Source organism: Esox lucius, chromosome 2 (genome assembly GCF_011004845.1).
Source record: "Esox lucius isolate fEsoLuc1 chromosome 2, fEsoLuc1.pri, whole genome shotgun sequence".
Lineage (NCBI taxonomy): Eukaryota > Metazoa > Chordata > Actinopteri > Esociformes > Esocidae > Esox > Esox lucius.
This window is the reverse complement of record NC_047570.1, coordinates 6,230,690-6,242,817: the sequence shown is the minus strand read 5'-3', so window position 1 is coordinate 6,242,817 and position 12,128 is coordinate 6,230,690. Positions and strand designations below refer to the sequence as shown.

The following is a 12,128-nucleotide window of genomic DNA, read 5'->3' as shown; positions in this document are numbered from 1 at the left end:
TCAATAGGCAACAGGTGGAAAGCAGAAATCACACCGCCTCATTTACTTTGGAAAGACACCAGGAACAACGTAAAAGAGTACACATTAAAACCCTTGGTCTTTCCTAACATTCTATCCAAACCACAGTGACATGACATAATGTATATACTGCAACGTGAAGAATAACAGCATTATCTCAGACAGCATTGTGATGCAACTAAAAGGAGCACGAATGGGCAGCGACAGTGTACGCCTGTTTAAGTCACTACATATGATCACCCATGCAAAGACAAGCAGAACTTAGCTAAAAGAACAACACAGTTTTGGTTGCCTACCTGTTTCTCACTCAATGCTGTGATCTTGGCTTGAAGTTCGTGGAGCTGCTTCTTCAAATCAGCATTCTGCAAAGAATTCAAGCTTGTTATGGAATGCAAGCCCTGTCTCCTAGACAATTCTGAAGAGCTCTTCATTTGTGACAGCTATGATCATCTTAAGAATGGCAAAACAGATATAATAAGACAACGCTTGTTGCATAATTACTAAACCCACCTTTGTTTTCACATATTTATTATTTACATGACTAAGAACAGCTTTTAGCATAGTATACTGGCCATATATCACACCCTCTCAGGCCCTATTGCTTAAATATACAGTTGTGCTCATAAGTTAGCATTCCCAGGCAGAAATTGTGACATTTTGGCAGTGATTTTGAAAATATCTTTCAGCAAATAAAATATTTTATTTGAGGATAGTGATCATATGAAGCCATATATTATCACATAGTTGTTTGGCTCCTTTTTAAATCATAAGGATAACAGAAATCACCCAAAAGGTCCTGATCAAAAGTTCACATACCGTTGAATGTTTGGCCTTGTTACAGACACACAAGGTGACACACACAGGTGCAAATGGCAATTAAAGGTGAATTTCCCACACCTGTGGATTTTTAAATTGCAATAAGGGTCTGTGTATAAATAGTAAGTTAGTTTGTTAGCTCTCACATGGATGCACTGTGCAGGCTAGATACTGAGCCATGGGGAGCAGAAAAGAACTGTCAAAAGACCTGCATAACAAGGTAATGGAACTTTATAAAGATGGAAAAGGATATAAAAATATACACAAAGCCTTGCATATGCCAGTCAGAACTGTTCAATCACTTATTCAGAAGTGGAAGATTCAGGGATCTCTTGATACAATACCAAACCAAGGTCAGGTAGACCAAGAAAGATCTCAGCCAAAACTGCCAGGAGAATTGTTGGGCATACGAAGAAAAACCCATAGGTAACCTCAGGAGAAATACAGGCTGCTCTCGACAAATACAATGTGGTTGTTTCAAGGAGCACAATACGACAATACTAGAACAAAAATGAGCTGCATGGTTGAGTTGCCAGAAAGAAGTCTTTACTGCACCAATGCCACAAAAAAAGCCTGGTTACAAAATGCCCGACAACACCTTGACACACCTCTGGCATAGCGTAATTTGGAGTGATGAGACCAAAACAGAGCTTTATGGTCACAACCACAAGTGTTTGGAAAGGGATCAACAAGGCCTATAGTGAACAGAATACCATACCCACTGTTAAGTATGGTGGTGGCTCACTGATGTTTTTTTTTTTGGGGGGGGGGGGGGGGGGGGGTTCTTAAGGCACGGGAAATCTTTTGAAAATTGATGGCAAGATGAATGCAACATGTTATCAGAAAATACTGGCAGACAATTAGCATTATTCTGCACGAAAGCTGTGCATGAGACGCTCTTGGACTTTCCAGCACGACAATGACCCTAAGCCACAAGGCCAAGGTGACCCTCCAGTCGTTACAGCAGAAAAAGGTGAAGGTTCTGGAGTGGCCATTACAGTCTCCTGAGCTTAATCTCTTCGAGCCACTCTAGAGAAATCTCAAATGTGCGGTTCATGCAAGACGACCAAAGACTTTGCATGACCTGGAGTCATTTTGCCAAGACAAATGGGCAGCTATACCACCTGGAATAATTCAGGGCCTCATAGACAACTATTACAAAAGACTGCATGCTGTCATTGATGCTAAAGGGGGCTATACCCAGTATTAAGAACTAAGGGTATGCAGACTTTTGAATGGGGGTCAGTTAATTTTTTTCTTTGTTGCCATGCTTTGTTTTATGATTGTGCCATTCTGTTATGACCTACATTTGAATGTGAATCCCATAAAAAATTAAATACCTGTGTTTTGCCTGCTCACTCATGTTTTCTTTACAAATGGTACATATATTACCAATTCTCCAAGGGTATGCAAACTTTTGAGCACAACTGTACTTACATACACATATAACCTACCAGTCAAAAGTTTGGACACACCTACTCATTCAAGGGAATTTCTTTATTTTGACTATTGTCAACATTGTAGAATAATACTGAAGATATCCAAACTATGAAATAACACATCACCAGAGCATCCCCAACTCATCCCACACCATCTCAATTGGTTGGTTGATTGTGGAGGCCGGGTCATCTGAGGCAGCACCATTACACTCCTTGGTTGAATAGCCCTAACACAGCCTGGAGGTGTGTTATGGGTCATTGTCCTGTTTATAAACGAATGATAATCCTACTAAGCGCAAACCAGACGTGATGAACTATCGCTTCACAATACTGTGGCAGCCAAGCTGGTTGAGTGTGCTTTGCAGAAAGTGTTACCAGCAAATCACCCCCATACCATCACATCTTCTCCTCCAAGCTTTAAGGTGGTAACCACACATGCAAAAATCATCAGTTCACCCATTACGCGTCTCACACAGAACCAAATTTATACTCTCTAATTTGTACTCATCAAACCAAAGGACAGATTTCCACCAGTCTAACGTCCATTTGTTTCTTGGCCCAAGGAAGTCTCTTCTCATTGGTTTCCTTCAGTAGTGGTTTATTTGCACCAATTCAACCATGACGGCCTGAACAATTGATGTTGAGAGTGTATGTTACTTGAACTCTGAGAAGCATTTATTTGGGCTACAATCTGAGGTGCAGTTGATTGGCAATTTCGTAGGCTGATAACTAATGAACTTACCCTCCGAAACAGCGGTAACTCAGGGTCTTCCTGTGGCAGTCCTCATGAGAGCCAGTTCCATCATAGCGCTTGCAGGTTTTTTGCGACTGCACTTGAAGAAACGTCTCGAAATTCTTGTAATTTGTAATTTCTCAATTCATTTCAGCCGCTCTTGCCATTATATGGACTATAAAATTACCAAAATTACCAACATTATGATCTTCTGTATACTAATCCTACCTTGTTACAACACAACTGATTAGCTCAAAAGTATTAGGAAGAAAATAATATCCACAAATTAACTTTTAAAAAGGAACGCCTGTTAATTGAAATTCATTGCAGGGAACTACCTCATGAAGCTGGTTGAGAGAATGCAAAGAGGTGTGCAAAGTAGCCACCCATCAAGGCAAAATGAATAATATCAAATGTATTTTGATCGGTTTGACATTTTTTTGGTTACTACATGATTACGTATGTGTTATTTCATAGTTTTGATATCTTCACTGATATTCTACAATGTAGTAAATAGTAAACATACAGAAATGCCTTTAATGAGTAGGTGTCGAAACGTTTGAATGGTACTGATTTATATGTATACTGAATTCATACACACATGCGAAAAAAGAAAGAAAAGTATTTCCCAAGAGCATAATATTGTTTTCAAAGGTCCCACACCAGATCAGGCTGAGGGTCCAATAATGCCCTAATGTCATGATTTGACAGACACTGCTAAACTCTAATAATGGACTGCACTAGAAGCGATGATCCAGTGATTCTGTTTCATCAGTGGAAATTGTTCAATGAAAATGCTAAGCATTGTCATTGTGGCATGTATTCTACATAATATCCTCAACTGAAAAACAAAGATGGATGTGTCAAATGTTTTTTAATAGATCAGAGCATACAGCCGATGTCATGGTATTGGTACTTCAAATATCTGTTCACAACTGATTTGTATTTTATATAGCATAGCTGTCAAACCTTTTGGCTTTAAATGAAGTCTGTTGTATAGTTTATAACAGTCATAGGAATGTTAAAGTTTGCATGTTATTTAGGGATTGTGCTAAGCTCAGGGTTCTGCATTAGTTTATTTGAGGCTGTTTGTTGGCATGCGTGCACGCCTATGGGTAGTGAATCAGAGCAAGCAGATTTAACTAGTGTGAGCTCCAAGCTAATCTGACTGCACACCGTTTTACATGGGGAGATAAAAGTGCAATAGAAAGACTAATCCACTCCCCTCTCATCACTTGGCTTCAACAGCGATCGGCCACATGAGGGGAAACAGAACTGGTACATACAGACACCAAGATATGGGACAAACTGATGCTTATGTTAAAGCCCTGACCTGAGTATTCATAAAAGGGCTGCTGGATGATAGACTATGGTGAGGGGATACAAGGCCCTTCTCAAATTTTACAGTGTAATGGGGTGGCATGTGGAAGAAACAAAAGTAAAAAACTCTGAGCCCCTGGGGTTACTGACATCATACCTTTACCATGTTTATTCTGAGGCGGTATGAAACAATCTCTTTTAAATATATATATATATATATATATTTTTTAATACTACATTGTTTCAAAAGGCTAAAAACCTCTCAACAAAAAACGGAACAGTTATATAATAAAAAAACTATGAATACCCATGAAACACACATTGTAGTTTGACTGTTCAATGGTACAATTGCCTTGGATTGATTAGAGGGGCTTACCTGTGGGTCCTGCTTCATCTGGGCCACTAGTTTCTGTTGAACATAAGACTTATGAGTTATCAAAAACCACATATCATAATTCACACAGGCAATAAACTACAATCAAATTCTAAATCACATGTCCCTTCAAAGTTTGAAAGATATGTTTTAAAATAGCATAGAGGCCATCTGTGTCATGAGGTGGCTGTTCCGTTGGCTCACCCCATTTTAACAATGCAGTATCCAATGCATTCAAGTTGTAACACTGATGTAAACTGTAGGCACAGTGGCCCCCAGAGGCACCTCCCAATACTGCATCTGCACTTGTGGCTCTCCACTGTACAATCAATTCCAGACAAACAAGGAGGTTCATGCTCAGCTGGATGTGACAAACCAGGAGGAACATTTACTGGTTGCAAATAGAAACAGCCTACAGACTCCTGAAAGTGTGGCTCTCTACAAAGTGATCAGTGTTTCACCTAGGGTTTTTTCAGTAGCGGTGACTACTGAAGTATATTAGAGGCTTCTTGTTACCCACAAAGACAATACTTTGCTAATTTTGCCATGGTGCTAAGAGAAATGTTTTTAAAACTAGTTTATTTAAATTTTACACAATTTGTCACACGGCTGAGAAAATAGCCAAAATATTATATCTCACTATATTTTTTATCAATATTAACAATATTTCCTGAAGGCCTATTTTAGGTTTCTTCTTCTTGTTTGTGAATGAATCGAATAACATAGTGTGTTTATAATGGTGCTTTCTCTGTTTTATACAGATGAGCATTCATAAATGTTTGCATATCATCACAAATCTAGTTATTCCACAATGAAAAATATTTGCTATCTATCTACATTGAAGTAGGGGCTGCTGCCAAACAAATATAGGAGAAAAACTGGAGATCACTCTTATAGAAATCAAAACAGGCCCATTTGGCATTTTGCTATAGGTGCAACATCTGCTTAGTGACAGAACTGTGAGGATAAAATTTAATAGTTTCTCACTTCTGTATTTGGGCCGAACCAGATGGTGCACCAAACCTTGCAACAAAAAAAACATGGATGCCACAAAAATACAATTTAAATGATTGTACCTTATGGTCGAATGGAAAATGAAAAGACTATGAAAATACAGTGCCCTCTGTAATTATTGGGAATGCAACACATGCCTCCTTTTCTTGGCACTATATTTCAAAAGTTTGGATTTTAAATCAAACTTTTACTATAGTTACGTTAAAGTATAGTTTCTCAAGTTATATTTCATGGTGTTTGTGTACTTATTGGTTTCAGTATATAGAAATGATTAACCTTTTCATACACAGTCCATATATCAGGGAACCAAAAGTATTGAGACTTTTGAGGATTGAGAATTGTTAGTCAGGTGTGTTCCATCACATCATTATTGCAGGCACGCAAGTGCTGTCAATACCTAGTCTTGGAGGTGTCAATGAAAGTCTGAAAAACCATTAAAAAGAAGCACACCATTGGTGAATTTAGCAACTACAAAAGGCCTAAAAAAAACAATGCAGGCATGGATGTGTCTTTGGTTAACCTCTTCAGAACACTTAACCAGCAGAACTAGTGGCCATACTGCAAGGGCAAACCACTAGTTATCCTTCAAGGAACATGACGGACAGATTAAATCTTAATAAACAGTACCCAAAAGAGCCTGCAGTGTTCTGAAAAAAGGTATTAACTGCCCATGACCCACGGCACACTACCTCATCTGTGAAACATTGTGGGGGGGTGTTATGACTCGGCCATGTCTTCAATGATAATGCAGCTGCTGTTTGCAGCAGAAGAATGATTTCTAAAATGTACAGAAAATTGTATCTGCTAAAAAGGAAATGCCTCCAAACTCACAGGATATTGCTTCATTATACAGCAAGACAATGAACCCAAACACACCACTATGGCACTTATGTTGGTGTTCAGAGTTGAAAGATCCTGACTGGTCAAATCACTGTCAAGATTCAACTGAACATCCATTTAATTTGCTGAAGATAATGGCTGTGGCAAATATAACTCAAAACCAACAACACCTTGAGATGTGTGGTAAAGGTCTGGCAGAGCATCATCCGACCAGTAATATTTACTGTATAATAATCTGTTACAATCCTTTCGGCACCCTGAAATAGGAGGGCTATTACTAAAAAGTGTTTTCATTTCTAAACGGTGAAATCAATTTGTATTTACACATACACCTTCAAGTAAAAGCTAAGAAAAAACTCAAAAGTAGATAATTCCTATAATTACAGTGCGCTTTCTGTCCCTTTTGTTCAAAAGACAATAAGACGATCTTGAGAATAACTCTTTGGAATTGTTTTGCAGACTGGAATTAATATATGTACAGTTTATGGGAATTACAGGAGGGAGCAAAGTAGGGAATGCTGTGGGTTGGATGACGAAATAGTAAGAGTATATGGAGGTATTCAGCAAGCAGCCAAACTGGCAATAATCTGATGGATTGTATGTGACCAAAACCTAAAGCAAAGGAACAAGAACTCAACCATATTCTGTTCACCTGAGGGATGTGTTAGCACCAGCTTAACATTCAAACTGCTATGATGATCATTTTCAGGTAAAATGTAGTTACTAAATTGTGTTTTAACTGTGGAGTAGCCCATAGTACCTGATGAACCTGTATTTCCACTTTCAGGGCCTCTTGGAGGGTCTGTAATTCCATCATTGATCCCTTCGGTCGGAAAGTCAGTCCTGGACAGCTCTCAGCCTGTTCAGCCAGGAAGAAGGATATTATTACTACATTCAATACTAATACTAATACAACAAAGGTTTTGCTATGCTTAAAATGAAGCAAAGACATCAGGCCACAGAAAGCAGTAAAAATTGAGTTATCGATCACCTAAAGTAAATAAGGCAGCCATTAATGTAGACATTTCCATAACACTTCACACTGATGTATACTTAATAGGATTTATAGCAGGTTTTGTAAGACAGTCAAGTGAAATCAGGTTGCCCTGTGCTCATAACAAAGCAAAAGCATGACATCAGGCCACAGAATACTCTGAGTAAATGAGAAATTAAGGTTGCCATTTCCACTTACAGGATTTCCAGCAGTTTTATAATAGTTTATAAGCCTTGCTAATGAGCCAAAACATGTCCCCATTTTATGTGTACTATGTAATTCATCTTAAGGAGGTGAAGATAGTACACCTAAAATGGAACTTAAAACATAGGTGTCCTACCTACTTTTTATGTTACTACCTACCCAATATACGTGTGTGTGTGTATATATATATATATATATATATATATATATATATATATATATATATATGTGTGTGTGTGTGTGTGTGTGTGTGTGTGTGTGTGTGTGTGTGTGTGTGTGTGTGTATATATATATATATAAATAAAAACATATAATCCAGTTTGTAAAATGTTATTGAAATTTGGTCTCCTTAAGGTCCTAGAATCGGTCTTTAACTATTTGCTTAAGAGTATAATCCTGTACATGCACACACAAACACAACATTAATGTTCATATCTTTACCTTCACACAGTCCTCAGTTTTTAACACCATCCAATTTTGCGTTGAGGGGGTGGCAGCTGCAACACAAAAAGAGGCAATCAGAGAAGCCATTCCACTTAAATGATGTTTCAGTGAGACGTCCAGCAGCATGCAGGCCTTCCTCACTCACAGCAGGGGCACGTAATACTCGCTGTCCACTTTGTTCTTTTTCACTGCAGAGCTCATTCAAAGGATTCATGGCTACTCCATTAGAATGTTACATTGAGATGTTAGATTGTGATTATGTGCCCCAGAGGATTTAAAAAAAAATAATTGCTGGTGATATTATGGGCCTAGTTAGGCCTTTAGAGGTCAGATCAGCAGCTGAAACAATAACAAGGTGTTTCACCAACCCCCCCAAAAAAGATTCAAATTGTCACATGCATCATAAACAACAGGTTTAGCCTAACAGTGAAATGCTTACATAGCCCCTTTTCCAACCATGTACAATGAAAAGGTGAAAAACAAATTGACAATAGAAATAAAAACAAGGTTGTTGAGAGTAATGAGCATATATGTAGGTGGGGCCATGGTGACTAGGCAGCAGTGAGTGTGACATGTGTAAATATGTGTGTGTGTTGTCAGTACGCATGTATATATTTTATGTTTGTTTGTGTGTGTGTGTGTGTGTGTGTGTGTACAAAATCTATTACTAAAGGTTTAGTGCAAAAAGGGACCATGGAGACTGAAAAGCTGAGAAATAGAAAAGATGAAAAGCTGGAAACTGGTGAATTATCAGCACTCTTCACTTAATCTACAAGCAAGACCTGGCAGTCAATGACATCAAAATGATATTTTATTCCATGTTTTGAGCCTAAACAATTTCTTAAATGTATTTTACATTCAAACGATGTGAACTTATGTTTTCTAAATCATTTATTTTAGTGTTGTTAACCATACCACTTTTATTGCCATAGAGACACACTCATCCAGAGCCACTAAAGGTACTTAGTACATACATTTTCCTACCGGGCCCTTGGGAATCGATCCCACAACCCTGGAGTTGCAAAACACCATGCTCTCCCAACTCAGATACACAGGACCAAGCCAACTTCCTGCAACTGTGCACATCATGCCAAGGGGTAGAGAGAAATGTTGCAGTTTTAAAGCTCACCTCCTGCTGCAATTCTAAACATCTTGCCATGTCTTGTGTGCGTCCATGTGATACATGAGTGACTCAAAACATTACAAAATCGATTGGCTAAAAACATTAGCTGACAAGGGCAACAGTAGCTAGTTGATGTAGACATTTGTGACAAGTTCTAAATAGCTCTCTAAGGTTTGCAATAACTGACGTGACAGGAGGAAAACTGCTGATGCACTAGACAATTTCAAACGGCACCCTTTTCATCCTCCCTTTAAACTTTCAAGTTTAAAGGCTGAATGAATTGCTTGGCCGGGGAAAGGGGGGTTTACACACATATTTCAACTGAATTAAAACCTTTTAGTTTTGTACACTGTGTGTAAGCAATTAATAGAGAGTGAAAACTGGGAAAGAGAGCAAGTCAAATCGCAGCAGTGTTACAGCCTCCCAGCCGGCGGATTGATTTCCAGCCAGGGCCTTGTGCCAAGAGAACAATAATAACACTGGAGCCATAACATGGGCTCACCCCCAGGCTGAATGGACTGATATCCCTTAGTCTCTCTCCTCATTCTCTAATCTTACTTTCCTTGAGAGCATTCTAACATCTGGTGAGTGGGTATACAGGTTAAACATTCTCTAGAAATCTACTACTTCAAATTAATAGCAGTAAACTTTACTACTAGCGGACCAATACGGTCCGTAAGAGTTTGCTTAATAAACATTAAAAAAGTTTGGTATCCCTGGTTTTCAAAGAATATGTCTTGTTAATAACCAAAGAAAGACCACTTCATACATAGTTTATGCTTTTGTTGTAGTAAAAAAAAACTTAGCAAACAGTTCTGTAAAAAAAACGTTTTAGCTATTATGGAATATGATTCTATGACCAGTCGGACATAGATGTGTGTGGGGGGGGGGATACTATAGACAGATCAATTTGACCCCAGAAGTGTGAAACACCAGGAACCATTGATCCTGAAACCTCCAAAATGCAAAACCTACACACTTTACACCAGCAGCCACCAAACTTAATAAAAACTAAATGCTACATGAAAATGTCATTTTTTTGTTAATGACCCACTCTTGGGTGAATTGCACCATGTAGAATTAGGGGTAGGACATTGCACATAAAAATCCTTAAAAGTAAGCAATACACAACAATGACTGTCTTTTCTAAAACCTTTACTTGTTGCAGAATACCTTGGAAATGTATTATGAAAAAGGCATTAAAAGTTCAGCCAAATTTAGAAAGTAGTGTGAAACATGTAGCAAATTTTGGAAAGGTTAGCTGCAGATGAGTCGACATTTGTGGTATTCTTAAAGTGGTCCACAGAACACGTCACTGCACCTGTCTTTCACTCAAACGTGATAGGCCAACTAATAATGGCCTTGGTGAAAAAAACTGTGGTAAGTCCACACTTCCTACCGTTCGAATTGTTACTGTTTGAATCTCAGCTAATCGAAAGAAACAGGGCCTACAAGTACGGCACATCTATTTCACAAACTAGGCCACATTTATTTGTGCGAAATAACTACTGTGAATGCTGCGGATTACTTCCCTTGTTCAATGGGTATTTCTAATGTGTAGGCTACTTTGTTGTGCATCAGGGGAAACTATTGAAGTCCACTTCATTCCGGCAAAACTTAATTAACTACAGTTGCTTCTCAAAACAGCAAGTTGGTTCTCAATGAGAATCCGCTTAGATATGTTCCGTTATTAACACGAATATATCATAGCTTAAACTTAAAGCATACATTATACATACAAAAACAAGTATTGCGTATTTCATAGCGTAACTCCCATGGAATAAAATATGAAAACTTGTGAAATAGGCTACGTGTTTTTCTTTCACGTGAAACCTAGCATTGTAACGCTTTTGTGATGCTACGTGCTAGTCGCGAGACCGCGTTCCTTTACGAAAAAGAAAGAGGGCATTAACAAAGCCTTCGTGCTGATAAAAAGCCGACAAATTGAATTATTCAAATGGTCTTCTGAAATGGATGACTATGCAGCAGCAAGTTATGAGAAAAATACATTATAATTGTTCTTACAAATTCTTTGCAAACGGTGTTTTCATTGTATAACAGAGGCGTAAAACTGAGCGCAAGTTGGAATCAGCCCCTTTACGCACTACGTTCAATGCCCTCCAATAGCAAGGCACTTATAAAATATCACCCAACTCCTAGAATATGCTTATATGAACACAACGATTGCTCAGCGACTGCTTTCCTTCGACTAAAATGCGAATACACTTCATCTTAATCAACAATAGCAATCAAATAAGCAAGAGAGTAACAGAGATGAAAATTAAAGTTCTTATAATAATAGAAAGATCCTGAGATGCTCTTACCCTCCTCTTTTACTCACTTGAGCAGCAGCCAACCCTGCTCTCCTCACACAAATTATTTAAATAAATATTTACAAACACCCTAGTACTTCTTCATCGAAAAACGTCCAGAGCATGTATTTATCCACTTAATGTCCAAATACACTCCATTGCGTATGAGGTGATTTTTCCGATTATTTTTTCCACTATTTAATTTGAGTATAAAGAGAAAAACTGAGATACAGAACAAGAACTCTTCGTCAATCTCATGCACCCCCCTATCCTGAGCACATTGCACATCAATGCGCGTAGGAAGAGTGAGCGAGAACGGGGCAGGGGAGACTAAGCGGCACATAACACAAAATAAGTAACCAGCGGCTATGATTGATTCAATAATCTCCTAAAAGTATTGAATTGACCCAGTCTATTACAATTGTATGTATACACAGAGAAGCAATCGCATTAAATTGACGAACTACTTTATGTGACGGTGCGGCGAATTTATTTCAC

At 38.4% G+C, this 12,128-nt stretch overlaps 1 protein-coding gene across 8 annotated transcripts in view; it reads right to left on the bottom strand.

The window, feature by feature from the left end:
• Positions 1-11,886, bottom strand: part of phf21aa (PHD finger protein 21Aa) — a 49,578-nt gene extending 37,692 nt beyond the window's left edge. For 5 of the 8 annotated variants that reach the window (XM_029124878.2, XM_029124886.2, XM_029124871.2 and 2 more), the window contains exons 1-5: positions 11,643-11,886; positions 8,193-8,248; positions 7,314-7,412; positions 4,703-4,735; positions 315-380 (exon numbers count right to left, since the gene is read on the bottom strand). In XM_029124878.2, coding sequence (XP_028980711.2) covers positions 315-380; positions 4,703-4,735; positions 7,314-7,412; positions 8,193-8,222 — 228 coding nt within the window. In that variant the 5' untranslated portion in view covers positions 8,223-8,248; positions 11,643-11,886. Of the gene's footprint in view, positions 1-314; positions 381-4,702; positions 4,736-7,313; positions 7,413-8,192; positions 8,249-11,343; positions 11,402-11,642 lie in introns of those variants that run through there. The other 3 variants (XM_029124876.2, XM_034296990.1, XM_029124872.2) reach the window with 3 other exon arrangements.
• Between the last annotated feature and the right edge of the window lie 242 nt (positions 11,887-12,128).